Source organism: Loxodonta africana, chromosome X (genome assembly GCF_030014295.1).
Source record: "Loxodonta africana isolate mLoxAfr1 chromosome X, mLoxAfr1.hap2, whole genome shotgun sequence".
Lineage (NCBI taxonomy): Eukaryota > Metazoa > Chordata > Mammalia > Proboscidea > Elephantidae > Loxodonta > Loxodonta africana.
This window is the reverse complement of record NC_087369.1, coordinates 9,123,394-9,145,720: the sequence shown is the minus strand read 5'-3', so window position 1 is coordinate 9,145,720 and position 22,327 is coordinate 9,123,394. Positions and strand designations below refer to the sequence as shown.

At 43.6% G+C, this 22,327-nt stretch overlaps 1 protein-coding gene across 1 annotated transcript in view; it reads left to right on the top strand.

The window, feature by feature from the left end:
- The window catches only part of ANOS1 (anosmin 1), a 635,904-nt gene that overhangs the window by 596,649 nt on the left and 16,928 nt on the right, over positions 1-22,327 (top strand). Inside the window, exons 39-41 of the mRNA XM_064277948.1 lie at positions 450-655; positions 2,213-2,357; positions 19,114-19,260. Of these exons, the coding sequence (XP_064134018.1) occupies positions 450-655; positions 2,213-2,357; positions 19,114-19,260 (498 nt within the window). The remainder of the gene's footprint in view (positions 1-449; positions 656-2,212; positions 2,358-19,113; positions 19,261-22,327) is intronic.

Here is a 22,327-nt window from a genome sequence, read left to right as displayed (position 1 = left end):
TGGAAAGGCCTAGAAGGATCATTCTATATTACACAAGTGGACCAAAATATTGTATCTTATGACTTTATAGGCTGTATTTTATAGACTATATTAAGATCCCATTAAAAGGAGAATCTTGCTCAGTACTCGGAGTCCCTACGTGGTACAAAGGGTAACCACACTTGGCTGCTAACTGAAAGGCTAGTGATTGGAGTCCATCCAGAGGCACCTTGGAAGAGAAGCATGATGATTTACTTCTGAAAAATCACGGCCCTTGAAAACCCTTTGGAGCACAGTTCTACTCTGACACATGGGGTCGCCATGAGTCGGAATCGATTCCATGGCAACTGGTTTTTACTGAGGACTGATTTTCAGCTTTGACAACATTGTCACCGCCTATCAACTACTTGGGTTTTGTTGTCATCCTTAGTAGTTGAGTAACACGGCTTGTCCTTTGACTGGGATTTCAGATCCATCCGCACCCCCAGCTCCAGCTAACCTCCGGCTTGCCAACTCCACCATCCACAGCGACGGGAGCGTGACGGCGACGATTGTTTGGGATGTGCCCGAAGACCCAGATATCCCTGTGCATCACTACAAAGTGTTTTGGAGCTGGACGGTCAGCAGCAAGGCCCTCGTCCCCACCAAGAAGAAGCGGAGAAAGACTACGGAGGGGGTAAGTAGGAACCAGAAGGAGGAGTCGAGCCCGTGGTGGTGGGGACATTTCAGCTCACAGCAGATGACCTGATAGGTAGTCTTTGCTGAGCTAAAAGAGGGAAGGGTTGAAAGATTTCCATCCTATTTGCTTTGAGTGGGAAAATTCAGAGAGTGGAGAGCGTTTCAAAGGTTTTGCCTTTTTATAGTGAAAACCACTAAATTTAGGTCCTTGGCCTGTCATTGTTGTGGTTAGTTTCTGTCAGTCAACTCCGACTCATGGCAACCCTATGTGCAAGCAGAACTGCTCTGTAGGGTTTTCAAGGCCGTGATCTTTCGGAAGTAGATTGCCAGGCCTGTCTTCTGAGACACCTCTGGGTGGGTTTGAACCACCAACCTTTTAGCTAGTAGTCGAGTGCTTAACAGTGTGCCTCACCCAGGGACTCCTAAACCAAACCAAAACCAAACGTACTGCCATCAAGTCGATTCCAACTCTATAGGACAGAGTAGAATTGCCCCATAGGATTTCCGAGGCTGTAATCTTTACGGAAGCTGACTGCCACATCTTTTTCCCACAGAGTGGCTGGTGGGTTTGAACTGCCAACCTTTCAGTTAGCACCTGAGCGCTTAACCACTGCTCCACCAGCGACCCATTTGCCATCCCATATTCCAGTCCAATCCCTGTCTGAACAGTTGGCCCCGGGGACAGCACACCACTTTGACCATCTATACACAGGTCTTCCTTTGGCCTAAGAGTCATTTGATATCATCCCATATATCCTATTTTGATGTGAGTTTTGGATTCTAAGATAGCAACTTTATTTCCCTTAATTACAAGTTCTCATAAGCGATTCTTCTACCCTAGAAAAAGTACTCATTCTAGAGTTGCGAGTCCCAGACTCCAGCTTTGACTTTGCTATTACCTAGTTGTATTCACTTGGACTAACACTTGATCTCTTGACCTTGAAATCTTTTGACCTAAGAATCTCTGGCCAAGAGATTCCTGTGTGACTTCAGGCTATTGGCCAATTACGTTGTTTTGATTTCCTTCCTTTAATGTTGAACATCACACACGTAAGAGTGGTACTAACAATCATGATGGCAGAAAAAAATCTTACAGCATTTTTTCCGGGTGATATTTCTTACAACTTTTGGTAGAACTTTACTCATAGAAGATTTGGAATAGATATCAGAGAAATCAACTGCTGCCCATTCTTTTTTTTTCTGGGTACCGTCACGGGGCAAACAATGTACCAACATAGTGCCCGTTAGTTATAAGCAGCTGTCTTTTCTCGGCGAGGTGGAATCTACAAGGGCGTGCTGAATTAGTCATTCCCACGGGACCTAGGGAAGATCCATTCATTGGATTAGCAGCTTAATTAGAAAAAAAAATGTTTTGGCCTTTCTCTGAAGTTATTTTCAGAACCTAAAGACATAGGAAACTTTCTGGTCTCAGAAAACTGTAGACACACATAGGCTCGAAGAGTTGGTGTGCTTCCTGATGTCTCGCGCGTTTTTGCAGTGAAGACGAGAGGTGTGGAGGTTTATAATGAGCTCAGGTACACCCCTGTATTTGCAGTCCCACAATTCTGTGACCCTGGAGCGACTGCAGCCGGACAGCAGCTATATGGTGGAAGTGCAGGCCATCTCGTACTGGGGGCAGATGCGCCTCAAAAGCGCCAAGGTGTCTCTTCATTTCACGTCCTCACAAACCACCAACAACAGTAAGTGGCCGTACAGTTCTCGTCTAGCATGTCTGACCTGTTGCTCTTGTGTCTTGTGAGTCGATTCCGACTCATAGTGGCCCCGTGTGAGAGAGTAGAACTGCCCCACAGGGTTCCCTAGGCTGGGATCTTTATGGGAGCAGATCTCCAGTTCTTTCTCCTGTGGAGCCACGGGGTGGGTTCAAACAGCCAGCCTTTCAGTTAACAGCCGAGTGTTTAACCGAGGGGCACCAGGGCTCCTTATGTTTGACCTAGAAAGCACATTATCAAATGAAAACAAAACAAAGTGAGAGTGACCTTTTGACTTGGAGTCATTATGTAATAAATCATCAAGCGGTTAATCCTTTTAACTACAATGTGTTAAAGTCTGCCTTTGAATTTTTCTTCTGATTTTTACCTGTTGTGTACACAGTGTTTTGATGTCACAGTGGAAATTTGACAAGAATATTTATCAGCTATCATGCACACAGGAGCCCTGATGGCACAATGGTTAAGTGCTTGGCTGATAACCAAAATGTCGGCGGGTGGAACCCACCATCCAAGGGAGAAAGATGTGGCAGCCTGCTTCTGTAAAGATTTACAGCCTTGGAAACCCTATGGGGCAGTTCTACTCTGTCCTATAGGGTCGCTATGGGTCAGAATCAACGGCAGTGGGTATCATTCACTCGTATCAACTTTTCTTTGTGTTTACATATGCATATTTGTTTTTAAGGAGTCGTAAGCAGACAATAAGGAGTCCCTGGGTTGTGCAAACAGTTACGCACTTGGCTACTAACCAAATGGTTGAAGGTTCAAGTCCACCCAGGAGGCACCTCAGAAGAAAGGCCTGGTGATCTCCTTCTGAAAAATAGCCATTGAAAACCCCATGGAGCACAGTTCTACTCCGACACACATGGGGTTGTCGTGAGCCGGAGTTGACTTGATAGCACCTGGTGGGCAATCAGAGAATCGATGCAGTTTTATAAACTATGCCATCCCTCCTAACACCGTGACACACACACAGAGGTCACAATTCCTGCCTGAAAGTGAAGTCACTAAATCATTTCCATATTGGTTCTCCTCGTTTCCAATTTCTTAACTAGTACGTTTGCCATGGTCTGAGCAAAATGAAAGAAGAGTCTTCTACGATGGTCATCTCTGAGCCAGGAGATGAGTTATCTAATCGTTCTCCTTTGGGAAAAGGTGGATCCTGATTAGAACGGGCCTGTGGAAGGTCCTGAGACGGCATCAGGGAACTGGGACAGAGAAAGAGCAGGGCGAGGGTCCTGTGTCAGAAGCACCGGGGGTATCGGCTCCTCGGCTGCAGGGCCGGGTGTGGTCTGCCTTCCATCATGACTGCGGGCCTGGTTGAGAAAGAACATATTTAAAGCTTGTTCGCATCTAGACCAGGCAAGGCTGGCTCTGCAGAGCTAGGTACCATGGTTACTCGTGATTACCTTGCACCACCTGGGAAGAAATTGGACCCAAACGCACAGGTTTGTTTGAAATGATGCTTGCCAAAAAGCTCTAGAAACAGAGCTCCCTACGTGTTTGAGAAGTGAACTGTCTCCATGGGGAGTGGATGGATTTGAAGGAGTCTTCTCTGTTTATGGGTAAGTCTGGGTGCAGTGTAACTTTTACATAAAGCTCTCATGGTAACGTTTCTCTATGTTTAGTGACTTCATTCACTTTTTAATGTCTTTATACATCTGTTGATCAGTGGCTGACGCAGGGGGACACTTCATAATATAATAGGAGCGCATGCTATGTAATGTATAGTTATCCTCGGTTGATGCAAACGGTTAACGTGCCTGGCCGCTAACTGACATTTTGGGGGTTTGAGTCCATCCAGAGGTGCCTTGGAAGAAAGACCCGATGATCTCCTTGGGCAGAATTGTCCGGTGAAAACCTGTGGAGCACCGTGTTACTCTGCCACACACAGGGTTGCCGTGAGTCGGAATGGACTTGACGGCAACTAATTGGCTATATAACATACATGCTAAATATAACCCAAACCAAATCCATGGCCGTCGAGTCGACTCTGACTCACAGTGACCCTACAGGACAGAGCAGAACTGCCCCACAGGGTTTCCAAGGATCAGCTGGTAGATCTTTTTGGTCAGCAGCCGAATGCTTAACCACTGTGCCACCAGGGCTCCGTACTAAATACATACACTATATGTTTCTACTGTGTAGTGTATATTTCTATGATTACTGTTTGTGTTTATGCATATATATACACACAACATACACATGCAGTGTTGTTGTTGTTGTTAGTTGCTGTCAAGTAATTTCTGACTCATGGCAACCCCATGTGTGCAGAGTACAGCTACACGATTGGGTTTTCAAGGCTGCGACCTTTTGAAAGCAGATCACCAGGCCTCTCTTCTGAGGCACGTCTGGGTGGGTTCAAATCACCAAGCTCTCAGTTAGTACTTGATCACCTAACTGTTCGGACACTCTAGTCTGGTACAGTTGAGACCTTAAGGACAAGGAGAAAGAGAAAGAGATAGATCCCTTTGGTCTCGTTTCCCAGCAACCACGGGTACTGATGTTTCACAAATCCTTCGCAGATTTTAACTATGTTGTTCAACAGTTTCTGTTTTTATTGGATCAACTTTCCTGGAGAAATTCTATTTACTGGTAGGATTTCTGGTTAGTTGCAAAGACACTACGTTAAAAGAAAGAATTATATTGTGACTAGTTATATAAAAATAATGACAAACAGGGAATTCCCTGTTTGAGTGGTCGATTCTGGGTGTTCAGGCCCTTTCGTAAGCATCTTTAAAAAGTAGATAATATTTTATCTGACCAATCAAGAGGTATGATAATTAGCTTATTAAAGGCCACTTTAGCCCTGGTGGTGCAGTGGAGCCCTGGTGACACAGTGATTAAGTATTTGGCTGCTAACCAAAAAGCCGGCGTTTTGAACCCACCAGCCACTCCTTGGAAACCCTATGGGGCAGTTCTGCTGTGTCCTTTAGGGTCGCTATGAGTCAGAATCAACTCGACAGCAACGGGGTTTTTATTCTCAAGGACTGACGGATTGCATTCAACTGCCTTCTGCAAAGTAATGGAAGGAGAGTAGCAAACGGAGTAGTAGTAGAAAGCACTTGTAGTAACAGGTATTGTTGGGTCTCAGGGGTAGGCAGGATGTAGCTTCACGTTTGTCAGGATTTTATATCCCAAAGCTGACAGACAGTCTCAGAAACACTAGTTTCCAGCTTCTACAAGAGCACTATATAGTTCCTCATAGACCAACTAAAAGTGAAAAATAATGGTGAAGTGCTACGGCTGCTAACGGAAGGTCAGCTGTTCACATCTACCAGGCGCTCCTTGGAAACTCTATGCAGCAGTTCTACTCTGTCCTACAGGGTTGCTTTGAGTCGAAATTGACTTGACGGCAATGGGTTTGGTTTTTTTTTTTTGGTATAGTGTGAGCAAGGGAAATTATACTTTAGAGAAGGAGAGTAGTGACTGTCAGCATATAAATTACTTTTTGAATTATAATTTTCCAAGTCCACAGGCTACGAGGTGTTGTAGTTGCAAATATTGTCTACACAAGCTGGGCTGACCGTTGATGCCATTTTATGAAAGGGCCCCTTGAAGGAAGAAAGGCATGCTGCTGCCGGTAATAGGAACTTAGCTAGCCTTTTTGGATGCAGCAGAACCGTCTCCAAGGCAGACAGGTCCTACATGTCCTGTAGTTGCCCTGTGAAGCTGGAACGTCCTTCTAGCTCTCCAAACTGGAAATGGAGTGGAGAGAAAACACTCTGAATATGCCAACTACGAATTTAATTGGAATTTTGATGTTAAAAAAAAAAAGCATATTATATACTCAATTTATTTTATGGCCTTAAAGACCATATATCAGACTTCATCTCTCTTCACAATATGGTAAGAATGATTTTTTCCCTTTTTTTTTTTTTTAACTCCTAAAAGTGAAGAAGACAGTCTCAGTGGGAGGGACATACTCCTAGGACTGGTTGTTGGATGCTTTTAGTTGATTCTAACTCTTGCTGACACCATGTGACGGAGTAGAACTGCCCCATAGGGTTTCCTGGGCTGCAGCCTTTACAGAAGCAGATTGCCAGGTCTTTCTCCCGCAGAACAGCTTTTGGTTAGCAGCTATGCGCTTAGCCACTGCTCCACCAGGGCTCCTTTCTAGGACTGGTAGAGGTCTTGAAAGTACATTGTCCTTTACACGTGGCATGTATCAGCCACACCAAGACTAATGTATTTCTGCTCTTGAATCATTTTGACAAAGTGACAGTGGTCCGGTCTTGAGATATATACAAATATGTTCTTACATCTACAATTAAAAGTTTGTATGGAGGCAGGGCCAAGATGGCGGACTAGGTGGACGCTACTGCGGATCCCTCTTGCAACAAAGACTCGGAAAAACAAGTGAATCGATCACATACATAACAATCTTCGAACCCTGAACAACAAACACAGATTTAGAGACGGAGAACGAACAAATACGGGGAGGCAGCGATTGTTTTCAGAGCCTGGAGCCAGCGTACCAGTCAGGTGACCTTCGGCGCCGGATTTGGGGCAGAGCCCAGGGGGGCAGACGGCACAAACAAGGGGCCTAGCCCTGGCCCCCGAACTCATTCCGGGAGGGGGCCCAGCCGGTTCACTCGGGCGGCGTGGCGGCGCAGCCGGTGGGAGAAGTCCCCGGGAGGCAGTGACTGGTCTTGGAGCGGGGAGAGCAGCGTCCCAGCCGGGGAGCCGTCCCACCAGGATTTTGGTGGGGCGCGGACGGGGGAGCTGCTCCACCCCCCTGAACTAACCCCGGGAGGGGGCCCAGCCGGTTCACGCGGGCGGCGTGGCGATGCAGCCGGTGGGAGAAGTTCCTGGGAGGCAGTGACTGGTCTTGGAGCGGGGAGAGCAGCGTCCCAGATGGGGAGCCGTCCCGCCGGGATTTAGGTGGGGTGCGGGCACGGCACAAGCGCAGGGAGCTGCTCCACCCCTCTGAACTAACCCCGGGAGGGGGCCCAGCCGGTTCACGCGTGCGGCTTGGCGACGCAGCTGGTGGGAGAAGTCCCCGGGAGACAGTGATGGGTGTTGGAGCGGGGAGAGCGGTGTCCCAGCCGGGGAGCTGGCCCACCGGAATTTTGGCAGGGCGCAGGCGCGGGGAGCTGCTCCACCCCCCTGAACTAACCCGGGGAGGGGGCCCAGCCGGTTCGCGCGGGCGGCATGGCGATGCAGCCGGTGGGAGGAGTCCCCGGGAGACGGCGACGGGTCTTGGAGCGGGGAGAGTGGCGTCCCAGCCGGACGCACGGTCGCGGCGCAGGCACGGGGAGCTGCTCCGCTCGCCTGAGCTGACCCCGGGGGGGAGCCCAGCCGGTTCGCGGGGGCGGCACGGCGATGCGGCAGGTGGGACGGGGAGTCCACGGGAGGCAGTGACTGATTTTGGAGTCGGGAGTGCACCGTCCCAGGCTGGCAGAGGAGGATCTGACTGTGACTCCAGCGGGCCAGATGCCCCGGGGGCAATCTCCACACAGCCAGCACACGTAGGTGACGCGCCCCGCGGAAATCTCACATATAATAGTCATTCCAAGCAACACAAGCAACTCTGGCTATATTCTGAGGGGCTACTCTCCTATCTCTCTGATCCCTCCCCCACCCTCCCCAGGCGGCTTCATTAACATCCGAATAGCCTGAGCCAGAGGGAGAACTCTGATAGGGATCTGACTGCATTTTTTTTTAGCGGATTTTCTGGAAAAACTAGTTTCCCAGTGATGGCTCGGAGACAGCAGTCCATATCAAACCACATAAAGAAGCAGACCATGACAGCTTCTCCAACCCCCCAAACAAAAGAATCAAAATATTTCCCAAATGAAGATACAATCCTGGAATTATCAGATACAGAATATAAAAAACTAATTTACAGAATGCTTCAAGACATCACAAACGAAATAAGGCAAACTGCAGAAAAAGCCAAGGAACACACCGATAAAACTGTTGAAGAACTCAAAAAGATTATTCAAGAACATAGTGGAAAAATTAATAAGTTGCAAGAATCCATAGAGAGATAGCATGTAGAAATCCAAAAGATTAACAATAAAATTACAGAATTAGACAATGCAATAGGAAGTCAGAGGAGCAGACTGGAGCAATTAGAATGCAGACTGGGACATCTGGAGGACCAGGGAATCAACACCAACATAGCTGAAAAAAAATCAGATAAAAGAATTTAAAAAAATGAAGAAACCCTAAGAATCATGTGGGACTCTATCAAGAAGGATAACTTGCGTGTGATTGGAGTCCCAGAACAGGGAGGGGGGACAGAAAACACAGAGAAAATAGTTGAAGAACTCCTGACAGAAAACTTCCCTGACATCATGAAAGACGAAAGGATATCTATCCAAGATGCTCATCGAACCCCATTTAAGATTGATCCAAAAAGAAAAACACCAAGACATATTATCATCAAACTCGCCAAAACCAAAGATAAACAGAAAATTTTAAAAGCAGCCAGGGAGAAAAGAAGATTTCCTTCAAGGGAGAATCAATAAGAATAAGTTCAGACTACTCAGCAGAAACCATGCAGGCAAGAAGGGAATGGGACAACATATACAGAGCACTGAAGGAGAAAAACTGCCAGCCAAGGATCATATATCCAGCAAAACTCTCTCTGAAATATGAAGGTGAAATTAAGATATTTACAGATAAACACAAGTTTAGAGAATTTGCAAAAACCAAACCAAAGCTACAAGAAATACTAAAGGATATTGTTTGGTCAGAAAACCAATACTATCAGATACCAGCACAATACAAGGTCATAAAACAGAATGTCCTGATATCAACTCAAATAGGGAAATCACAAAAACAAACAAATTAAGATTAATTAAAAAAATAATAATAATACACATAACAGGGAATCATGGAAGTCAATAGGTAAAAGATCACAATAATCAAAAAGAGGGACTAAATACAGGAGGCATTGAACTGCCAGATGGAGAGTGATACAAGGCGATACAGAACGATACAAGTTAGGTTTTTACTTAGAAAAATAGCGGTAAATAATAAGGTAACCACGAAAAGGTATAACAACTCCATAACTCAAGATAAAAGCCAAGAAAAACGTAACGACTCAACAAACATAAAGTCAAACACTACGAAAATGAGGATCTCACAATTTACTAAGAAAAACGTCTCAGCACAAAAAAGTATGTGGAAAAATGAAATGGCCAACAACACACATGAAAAGGCATCAAAATGACAACACTAAAAACTTATTTATCTCTAATTACGCTGAATGTAAATGGACTAAATGCACCAATAAAGAGACAGAGAGTCACGGACTGGATAAAGAAACATGATCCATCTATATGCTGCCTACAAGAGACACACCTTAGACTTAGAGGCACAAACAAACTAAAACTCAAAGGATGGAAAAAAATATATCAAGCAAACAATAAGCAAAAAAAAAGAGGAGTAGCAATATTAATTTCTGACAAAATAGACTTTAGACTTAAATCCACCACAAAGGATAAAGAAGGACACTATATAACGATAAAAGGGACAATTGATCAGGAAGACATAACCATATTAAATATTTATGCACCCAATGACAGGGCTGCAAGATACATAAATCAAATTTTAACAGAATTGAAAAGTGAGATAGATACCTCCACAATTACAGTAGGAGACTTCAACACACCACTTTTGGAGAAGGACAGGACATCCAGTAAGAAGCTCAATAGAGACACGGAAGACCTACTTACAACAATCAACCAACTTGACCTCACTGACTTACACAGAACTCTCCACCCAACTGCTGCAAAGTATACTTTTTTTTCTAGTGCACATGGAACATTCTCTAGAATAGACCACATATTAGGTCATAAAACAAACCTTTGCAGAGTCCAAAACATCGAAATATTACGAAGCATCTTCTCAGACGACAAGGCAATAAAACTAGAAATCAATTACAGAAAAACTAGGGAAAAGAAATCAAATACTTGGAAACTGAACAATACCCTCCTGAAAAAAGACTGGGTTATAGAAGACATCAAGGAGGGAATAAGGAAATTCATAGAATGCAACGAGAATGAAAATACTTCCTATCAAAACCTCTGGGACACAGCAAAAGCAGTGCTCAGAGGCCAATTTATATCGATAAATGCACACATACAAAAAGAAGAGCCAAAAGCAGAGAACTGTCCCTACAACTTGAACAAATAGAAAGGGAGCAACAAAAGAATCCATCAGGCACCAGAAGAAAACAAATAATAAAAATTAGAGCTGAACTAAATGAATTAGAGAACAGAAAAACAATTGAAAGAATTAACAAAGCCAAAAGCTGGTTCTCTGAAAAAATTAACAAAATTGATAAACCATTGGCTAGACTGACTAAAGAAATACAGGAAAGGAAACAAATAACCTGAATAAGAAACAAGAAGGACCACATCACAACAGAACCAAATGAAATTAAAAGAATCATTTCAGATTACTACGAAAAATTGTACTCTAACAAATTTGAAAACCTAGAAGAAATGGATGAATTCTTGGAAAAACACCACCTACCTAAACTAACACATTCAGAAGTAGAACAACTAAATAGACCCATAACAAAAAAAAGAGATTGAAATGGTAATCAAAAAACTTCCAACAAAAAAAAACCCTGGCCCGGACGGCTTCACTTCAGAGTTCTACCAAACTTTCAGAGAAGAGTTAACACCACTACTACTGAAGGCATTTCAAAGCATAGAAAATGACGGAATACTACCCAACTCATTCTATGAAGCCACCATCTCCCTGATACCAAAACCGGGTGAAGACATTACAAAAAAAGAAAATTATAGACCTATATCCCTCATGAACATAGATGCAAAAATCCTCAACAAAATTCTAGCCAATAGAATTCAACAACACATCAAAAAAATAATTCACCCTGATCAAGTGGGATTTATTCTCTCTCTATGCAAGGCTGGTTTAATATCAGAAAAACCATTAATGTAATCCATCACATAAATAAAACAAAAGATAAAAACCACATGATCTTATCAATTGATGCAGAAAAGGCATTTGACAAAGTCCAACACACATTTATGATAAAAACTCTTACCAAAATAGGAATTGAAGGAAAATTCCTCAACATAATAAAGGGCATCTATGCAAAGCCAACAGCCAATATCACTCTAAATGGAGAGAACCTGAAAGCATTTCCCTTGAGAACGGGAACCAGACAAGGATGCCCTTTATCACCGCTCTTATTCAACATCGTACTTGAAGTCCTAGCCAGGGCAATTAGGCTAGACAAAGAAATAAAGGGTATCCGGATTGGCAAGGAGGAAGTAAAGTTATCACTATTTGAAGATGACATGATCTTATACACAGAAAACCCTAAGGAATCCTCCAGAAAACTACTGAAACTAATAGAAGAGTTTGGCAGAGTCTCAGGTTATAAAATAAACATCCAAAAATCACTTGGATTCCTCTACATCAACAAAAAGAACACCGAAGAGGAAATCACCAAATCAATACCATTCACAGTAGCCCCCAAGAAGATAAAATACTTAGGAATAAATCTTACCAAGGATGTAAAAGACCTATACAAAGAAAACTACAAAGCTCTACTACAAGAAATTCAAAAGGACATACTTAAGTGGAAAAACATACCTTGCTCATGGATAGGAAGACTTAACATAGTAAAAATGTCTATTCTACCAAAAGCCATCTATACATATAACGCACTTCCGATCCAAATTCCAATGTCATATTTTAAGGGGATAGAGAAACAAATCACCAATTTCATATGGAAGGGAAAGAAGCCTCGGATAAGCAAAGCATTACTGAAAAAGAAGAAGAAAGTGAGAGGCCTCACTCTACCTGATTTCAGAAGCTATTATACAGCCACGGTAGTCAAAACAGCCTGGTACTGGTACAACAACAGGCACATAGACCAATGGAACAGAATTGAGAACCCAGATATAAATCCATCCACGTATGAGCAGCTGATAATTGACAAAGGACCAGAGTCAGTTAATTGGGGAAAAGATAGTCTTTTTAACAAATGGTGCTGGCGTAACTGGATATCCATTTGCAAAAGAATGAAACAGGACCCATACCTCACACCATGCACAAAAACTAACTCCAAGTGGATCAAAGACCTAAACATAAAGACTAAAAGGATAAAGATCATGGAAGAAAAAATAGGGACAACCCTAGAAGCCCTAATACAGGGCATAAACAGAATACAAAACATTACCAAAAATGATGAAGAGAAACCCGATAACTGGGAGCTCCTAAAAATGAAACATCTGTGCTCATCTAAAGACTTCTCCAAAAGAGTAAAAAGACCACCTACAGACTGGGAAAGAATTTTCAGCTATGACATCTCAGACCAGCGCCTGATCTCTAAAATCTACATGATTCTGTCAAAACTCTACCACAAAAAGACAAACAACCCAATCAAGAAGTGGGCAAAGGATATGAACACATATTTCACTAAAGAAGATATTCAGGCAGCCAACAGGTACATGAGAAAATGCTCTTGATCATTAGAAATGCAAATTAAAACTACGATGAGATTCCATCTCACTCCAACAAGGCTGGCATTAATCCAAAAAACACAAAATAATAAATGTTGGAGAGGCTGCGGAGAGATTGGGACTCTTATACACTGCTGGTGGGAATGTAAAATGGTACAACCACTTTGGAAATCTATCTGGCATTTTCTTAAAAAGTTAGAAATAGAACTACCATACAACCCAAAAATCCCACTCCTCGGAATATACCCTAGAGATACAAGAGCCTTCATACAAACAGATATATGCACACCCATGTTTATTGCAGCTCTGTTTACAATAGCAAAAAGCTGGAAGCAACCAAGGTGTCCATCAACGGATGAATGGGTAAATAAATTGTGGTATATTCACACAATGGAATACTACGCATCGATAAAGAACAGTGACGAATCTCTGAAACATTTCATAACATGGAGGAATCTGGAAGGCATTATGCTGAGCGAAATTAGTCAGAGGCAAAGGACAAGTATTGTATAAGACCACTATTATAAGATCTTGAGAAATAGTACAAACTGAGAAGAACACATACTTTTGTGGTTACGAGGGGGGGAGGGAGGGAAGGAGGGAGGGAGAGGGTTTTTTATTGATTAATCAGTAGATAAGAACTGCTTTGGGTGAAGGGAAAGACAACACTCAATACATGGAAGGTCAGCTCAATTGGACTGGACCAAAAGCAAAGAAGTTTCCGGGATAAAATGAATGCTTCAAAGGTCAGCGGAGCAGGGGCGGGGGTCTGGGGAACATGGTTTGAGGGGACTTCTAAGTCAATTGGCAAAATCTATTATGAAAACATTCTGCATCCCACTTTGAAATGTGGCATCTGGGGTCTTAAATGCTAACAAGTGGCCATCTAAGATGCATCAATTGGTCTCAACCCACCTGGAGCAAAGGAAAATGAAGAACACCAAGGTCACACGACAACTAGGAGCCCGAGAGACAGAAAGGGCCACATGAACCAGAGACCTGCATCATCCTGAGACCAGAAGAACTAGTTGGTGCCCGGCCACAATCTATGACTGCCCTGACAGGGAACACAACAGAGAACCCCTGAGGGAGCAGGAGATCAGTGGGATGCAGACCCCAAATTCTCATAAAAAGAACATACTTAATGGTCTGACTGAGACTAGAGGAATCCCGGCGGTCATGGTCCCCAAACCTTCTGTCAGCACAGGACAGGAACCATCCCCGAAGACAACTCATCAGACATGAAAGGGACTGGTCAGCGGGTGGGAGAGAGATGCTGATGAAGAGTGAGCTAATTATATCAGGTGGACACTGGAGAGTGTGTTGGCAGCTCTTGTCTGGAGGGGGGATGGGAGGGTAGAGAGAGAGGGAAGCTGGCAAAATTGTCACGAAAGGAGAGACTGAAAGGGCTGACTCAATAGGGGAAGAGCAGGTGGGAGTACGGAGTAAGATGTATGTAAACTTATATGTGACAGACTGATTAGATTTGTAAACGTTGACTTGAAGCTTAATAAAAGTTAATAAAAAAAAAAAAAAGCTTGTATGGGATATAGTGGAAACCCCAGTGGCACAGTGGTTAAGAGCTACAGCTGCTAACCAAAACGGCCGCAGTTCAAATCCACCAGGCACTCCTTGGAAACTATGGGGCAGTTCTACTCTGTCCTATAGGGTCCCTATGAGTTGGAATCGACTCAATGGCAAGCTTCTCCTTCTTCTAGTGGGATATAGTACCCCATTGCCGTCAAGCAATTCCGACTCATAGCGACCCTATAGGCCAGAGTAGAACTGTCCCATAGGGTTTCCAAGGCTGTAGTCTTTACAGAAGCAGACTGCCACATCTTTCTCCCACAGAGCAGCTGGTGGATTCGAACCACCGACTTTTCATTTAGCAGCCGAGTGCTTATCCACTGTGCCACCAGGGCTCCTATGGGATACAGTAGGAAGACAGGATTCACAAAGAGGTTAAACATAGAGTTCAAACTTCTATCTTGGTTATTGTCTTAGCTCTGTAGTGCTGCCGTGACAGAAATACAACATGTGGTAGCTTTAGAACAGAGAATTATTTTCTCACAGTCCTGGAGGCTGAAGTCCAAATCAGGATCTTGACTGTGCCAGTTCCCTCAGTGAACCTCTCTCTCCGAGTGTCTGGTGCCTGCTGGCGATCCTTGGCATTCCTTTGCTTGTAGACGGGTCCTCACATGGCATCTTCCTCTCCCCCCAGCCCCCTGTGTGTGTCTCTGTGTCTGTTTTGCTCTTTTAATAACTCAGAACTTGGATTCAGATTGGACCTCACCACCCTCGTTCACTTTAGCTCAGGACATTAGGTCTAGGACCCACCGCATACTGGTCTGTCCTCATTAATACAACAAAAGAAAACCCCTATTTCTAAAGAGGAGCATATTTATAGGCACAGCAGCCAAGATTTCAACACACATTTTGGGGGGCACAATTCAGTCCACAACAGTTATCCACTGGCAACTTCTCAATACCAAAGAAACAAACAAACCCCAAACCCGTTGCTGTCGAGTCAATTCCTACTCATAGTGACCCTATAGGACAGGGTAGAACTGCCCCATAGGGTTTCCAAGGAGCAACTGGTGGATCCACACTGCTGACCTTTTGGTTTGCAGCCGTAGCTCTTAACCACTATGCCACTAAGGCTCTGACTTCTCGATAGCACATATTATTTAAGACATTCGAAACATAAATGACTTTGTGAAAATCCTAAGTCCTAATTAGTTATTTAAAATGACTTTGCTAATAACCAGGAATATTCTTTAACTCCATGGTGGTATCAAAAAAGTGAAGGGTTTTGGCCAGGAGCCCTGTAATTTTCCTATGTCCTACCCTGCCTACTTTTCTGGACTCTTACCGGGCTATCGGTCTGGGCATTCTGTAGGGTGTAGTGCCTTTCATAAAATATTAGCTTAATAAGCATTTTTCATTTGTTTAGACATTTATTTAAACTCCTTAAATTAAAATACTCTAAATATGGACGTGATTAATAAGTACCCAAGACTTTTTCCACCAGTTTGTCGTACTCTGGTGGCTTGTGTGTGGCTGTGATGCTGGAAGCTATGCCACCAGTATTTCAAATACCAGCAAGGTCACCTGTGGTGGGCAGATTTCAGCAGAGCTTCCAGACTAAGACAGACTAGGAAGAAAGGCCTGGCCATCACTTTTAAAAATTAGCCAGTGAAAACCCTATGGATCACAACAGAACACTGTCTGATACAGTGCTGGAAGATGAAGCCCTCTAGGGTGGAAGGCAGCAACACACTCAGTCATGCTGGCGATGGTGAGGATGTGTGGGACCAGGCAGTGTTTCATCCTGGTGTACCTTGGGTCACCACGAGTTGGAGTCAACTTGAAGGCAACTGACCACAAGAAGCCCTTTTCGTTACGTCTTCTGAATAAATCAATTAATGAACACACCAGTACGAGCCAAAATAGACAGTTGATGTGGTTTTTTTTGGGGGGAGGGGGGCCCTAGCTTCCCTTTATTGTTGCTGTCTGATCCCCCAGATTGAGAGTTCACCCTTGTTCACCTTCCTCTTTCTCCCTTCTTCCCACCTGCTCAGGAATGTGACTCTCACTCTAAGCCTTATTAGAAATCTCGTTGTAACCTTTATTGGAAAACTTTTGATATCTCACTTGCTATCAGGACATTGTCAGTAGGGCTGAATCTCTTCACCTAGAGCTGTTTTGGTTAGAGGTGCAACGGTTAAACGCTTGGCTGCTAACTGAAAGGTGGGCTGTTCGAACCTACCCAGTGGCTCCACAGGAGGAAGACCTGGCCATCTACTTCGGTAAAGATCACAGCCTAGGAAACCCCACAGGGCAGTTCTACTCTGTCACATGGGGTCGCTATGAGTCAAAATTAGTTTGGCAGCACACAACAACAACAACATTTGGGCTGTTTGGAATTCAGAAAGAAGGAAACAAAGGAAGAGCAAGTTAAAGAAAAAATGCGTTCAAGATTGGAACAATACAGGAGCACCGAAGAGAGGTGTGTTTCGGATCACCTTGAGAGACGTTCGCCAAGGAGCTATTCCAGGCACTCATGGGGAGCTTGGAAGGCTGAAGGAGCTTGCACCAGGCAGAAAGAAGGCGTGCTGGTGCCTTCCCACATCAGGGAATCAGAAATATAAACATACAGTTGAGCCCGACTCACTCTAGGGATAAGTTGTAGTTTGTGGCACAAACAGGAGATGATGCCGCTAAATTCCAACAGAAAACAGAAAATAAATCTAGAGCCAGATCATGACCCTCCGGAGACAGAGACACACTAAGAAGTGGTCAAGGAGGGAAAGTTTAAATTGCCCAGTTCAGAGAAACAGTTCGTCATGTCTTGTTTTATAGCAGCGCACCTCTATCTCCCATTGGATATGGGAGTCCTGGGGCTTGGGGTCATTCTTGTTAGTTGCCGTTGAGTCAGCTTCGACCCATGGTGACCCTGTGTATAACAGAACAAAACGTTTCCTGGTCCCACGCCATCCTCCCAGTCATTGCTGTGCTTGAGCCCATTGTCGCAGCCACTGTGTCCATCTATCTCGTTGAGGGTCTTCCTCTTTTCTGCTGACCCTCTACTTTACGAAGCATAATGTCATTCTCCAGTGACTGGTCCCTCCTGAAAACATGTCCAAAGTAAGGGGGATGAAGTCTCATCATCCTCGGTTCTAAGAAACATTCTAGCTGTACTTTCTCCAGGACAGATTTGTTTTTCTGGCAGCCCATGGTGTATTCAGTACTCTTCGCCAACACTGTAATGCATTCTTCTTCACTTTTATATTGTCCTTGCTTTGTAATGAGTGTATACGGAATGCATTTTTAAATAGATAATAGGAATAAAAAGTTAATGTTACAAAAACAAAAAAACCCAAACCCGTTGTGGTCGAGTCCATTCCGACTCATAGCGACCCTATAGGACAGAGTAGAACTGCCCCATACGGTTTCCAAGGAGTGCCTGGTGGATTTGAACTGTGGACCTTTTGGTTAGCAGCTGTGGCACTTAACCACTACGCCACCAGGGTTTCCAGTGTTAAAAAAGCAGACAGTAATGAGCGCACACATGTATTCTCATCTTGTCTTTCCTAATGTGCCCTGGTTTCTCCATAGAGCACCATCTCATATTGAAACAATTTTACCACGTACTCCCTACAGCTCATTCATCAGAAGTCTGTCAGCACTTGTTCCAGGAACAGACAGCAGGAGTTTGTCAGGCTCATATGATTCCTTCCGTCCCCGACTACGCTCCTATTGCACCGTGGACATGGCTTCCATTTTGTGGTAGAGTTTTCTATAGACATGTCTTTTGTTATCTCCAGAGCCCCTCAAGTAGAAAAGCGTTATATGCCCAGCATGTAGCTCAGTGCTGGTACTGAGGGAGCTAGCAAAGAGTTGCCATTGAGTCGATTCTGACTCACAGTGACCCCATGCGTGTCCGAGTAGAACTGTGCTCCCTGGGGTTTTCAACGCTTCATTTGTTAGAAGTAGGTCACCAGGCCTTTCTCCAGAGGCACCTCTGGGTGGACTTGAACCTTCAACCTTTTGGTTAGCAGCGGAACGTGTTAAGCATTTGCACCGCCCAGTCACTAAAGGTTTACAGAAGGAATGACTGAGTGAATGAATGTGTCCTTGTAGCTTATTTCTCATTCTAATGTGTTGTCGACAGTGCTTTCCATTCCATTTGCTGAGTATTTTATTATTTTACTTTAATATCTGTCAGACTTTTGGATGTCTGCGACTAATTTCCGCAGTGTGTAGACTGGTTATTGAGGGCTGTGACTGAAGCTGGCATTTAACCATTGTTGATTCAATTTGGACCCCTTGCCACCAATTTGATAAAGTTGGACTTGATGGATGATGTATTGATGCGTAATGTCAGCATTTCTGTGAAAAGTTATCCGTTGTTTCCATTAAACGGTCATTTAATATTATTTATTTTATACCCTTCATAACTGCATAAAATGTTGTATTAAGACAGTTTTCCCCCTAACTGCCCTAACTTTGTTACTTTAGTTAGAGCATCCTTCAAGCATGGGTGAATACCTATTGATTACCAACTTAAATTCTGGGATGACGGGTATTTTCAGGCATTTATTTCAGTGTATTATGAAGATGGGTCATCACCAGGGGCCTGGAAAAATCTGGAGTTACATCATATTTTACTTTAAAAAACTGGCACTGGTGTGAAATAATAAAATGAAATTAAGTTCAGTGGGATCATTTTCACAAGTAAGTTAGAATGCTGTACTTTGAATTTGTTGTAGAGGAAACCCTTGGGAAAAGTAGAAAGGATGTGATTCAAATCAAGACCCCTTTTCAAAGAAGACGACCCACTCGGCTCCTGGAAATCGGGGCTCCCTTCTACCAGGACAACCAGCTGCAGGTCAAGGTCTACTGGAAGAAGACTGAAGGTGGGTAAGCTGCTCTCGGGCTGTGCTGGAGATGGCACAGTGACACGAAGGCTCTTGTGAACAGGGACGTGTCAGGCCACAGCGCTGGTATTAAAGCATCGCTGAACAAAACCCTTAAATACCTCTTTTTAAAATGTCTTATTGTTCTGATATCTGAAGGGGTCGATGTTGATTCCTGGGAGTTTCTGTGCAGTTTTGAAATCCGCCAACGAGTTCTTTCCTTATGGAGCGTGTGAGTCATTTGTCAGTTTGATGTGTTGCGAGAATCTTCTCCTGCTTTAAGGCACTCTCCCCTTTTTTACTTTCTAAATCGCCCTTAATTACAGAGAGGATCACTTCATCAGTTTGTTTGCTTCTGTCTACTGCTCTTGGTGTCTTGTGTAACGAATCTTTGCTCACACAAAGGCCACAGAGATACTCTCCTTTTTTACGTTTTAGAAGCTTTATCATTTTACATCTCCCTGTCTTTGACTGGGAAACCCTGGTGGTGCAGTGGTTAAGAGCTACAGCTGCTAACCAAAAGGTTGGCAGTTTGAATCCACCAGATGCTTCTGGGAAATTGTGCAGCCCTACTCTGTCCTGTAGGGTCACTATGAGTCGGAATCCACTCGATGGCTTTTTTGGTCTTTGCCTGACTTTCACTTAGAGTTCAGTTTTCTGTATGGGCCAGTGTACGAGGTCAGTGTTCTTTTAGTTTTATCTCTGCTGATTTCAAGTAACCCAGCATCTTTTATTTAAAAGTGATCCCTTCCCCAAAACTCTGTTACCACTTTTGCCTTAATTAAATCAAATATATATATATGTAGATTTGTGTATATATATTACATATATAAATGTATGTATGTATGTGTATATATACATAGAGAGAGAGAGACAGAAGTTAATTTTCAAACTTTCTATAGTGTCATTTGGCTGTTTTTCACCTTGGTGCAAATACCTCATTGTCTTAACTACTATGACTTTGTTAATATTCTTGATATTAGGTTGTGAAAGTACTCCAATTTTTATCTTCTTCTTCACGATTGTCTGGGCTCTTCGTGACCCTTTGCGTTTTTATATGAATATTTGGATGAATCCGTTGTTTTCCACAAAAATCTGCCGGCATCTTTATTGAATCGCAGCAAATCTCTACGTCAGTGGTTAGAGAATTCACGTCTAAAAATCCTGAGCCTTCCAAGCCACAGATGTGATATATTCCTTTGTTTATTCAGGTTTTAAAACATTCTCTCAATAATGTTGTATATTGCGAAGAGGCTGTAAGACCTTGTATTATTATTCCAAGGTATTTGTGTTTATTTCGATCCTATTGTATACGGCGTAATGTTTCTCAATTTCATTGTCTAATTTTTGTTGCTTGTACATGTGTTGTTGCTGGGCGCCGTTGAACTGATTTGGACTCACAGTGGCCTCATATGACAGAGTAGAGCGGCCTCACATACGGTTTCCTTGGCTGTAATCTTCGCCGGGGCACGTGACCAGGTCTTTCTCCCACGGAGCCACTGGGTGGATTTGAATCGCCAACCTTTCAGTTAGTAGCTGAGCACTTAATCATTACGCCACAGGGTTCTTTGCTTGTACGAACGATACATTTTATATTTATATGTTGACTGTGAATCCAACAATATTGTTATACAGGAAAACCTGAAAGAGCCAGAACATGTGTAAGGCAGAAACCTGGCAGAGAAGGAAAACCTAACTATTTTCCTCTAGTAGGGAGTGATGATAGAAAAGTTGTAAGACTGCCCCTGTCAGAGGTGGAAAACTTGCAAGACCTGGAAAAATAAGGCAGTCCCGTCGAGTTCGGCTCTCACGGGTTTCTCTGTCATTATCGAGGCAATAACATTTTATCTGATGATTCTTTCGCAATTTCCTTATAAAACCAATCACGTAGTCTGTGAATGATGACAATTTTATATTCTTCTTCCCAGACTTTTAGCATTTTACCTCTTCCTCAGGCCTTAATGCCGGCTAAGGCTTTTAGTCTTCTGTTGACTAACGATGGTGATAGCAGGTGTGATGTTTATGGTCAGGTGTTTGGAGGCATCCCTTATTGGAATAATAAATTCCCGTAGGGTCGCTATGAGTCGGAATCAGCTCGACGATGATGGGTTTTACAGTGCAAAGCACTCATTTCCGTGTCAGAGATTTCCGCCGTGCCCAGTGTTAGGCGATTTCTGGTGGCTCGCACAGACGCTTACTTTCGGGTCCAGGAGCCCCAGCAGTCCCCCTTTATCCGTGGTTTCACTTTCTGCAGTTTCACTTACCCACGGTCCACCGTGGTTTGAAAATGTTAACCGAGTGCTGAGCGTGATGGAATCGCAGGCTGTCCGTCCCACTCCGTCATTCACACGACTGTTATTCAGTATAATGTTTTAATTGTTCTATTTTATTATTAGTTACTGTTGTTAATCTCTTACAGTGCTTAATTTATAATTCAGCTTTATCATACGTATGTATGTATAGGACCAATCATAGTATCTACAGGATTCAATACTATCCTTGGTTTCAGGCATTCATGGGAGGTCTTAGAATGTATCTCCCTCGGATAAGGGGGGGTCTGCTGTACTGAGAACAATTCAAAGAGCCCTTTTCCTTAAATTAAGTCCATCTGTTACTCTCCTCACTTTAAATTGGAGAGCTTCATTCACATACAAAACACAGTGGAGCTCCTCATGGTACAATGCGAGGCAGAAGGGATTGTCCAATGTTTTGGGAAGTCCAAAGCAAAAAGAGTTGGTAAGCATGTGTTCCAAATTATTCCACATTTTCCCCTTTCAGAAACCTTCTATGCTGTTACCATGTGAGCTATGGAATCCCAAACCAAAGCTTTCCCAGACATTTATGGAACATGTTCCCATTCAGAACTATCACGGGTAGAAAAGGAGACGCCTTTAGAATTGACACACAGTTCTGACTCGCTTACTTTGGACATGTCATCAGAAAAGACCAATCCCTAGAGAAGGACATCACGTTTAATAAAGTAGAGGGTCAGCAAAAATGAGGGAAAGCCTGAATTAGATGGATTGACACAATAGCTGTGCCAAGCGACTCAAGCATACCAATGATC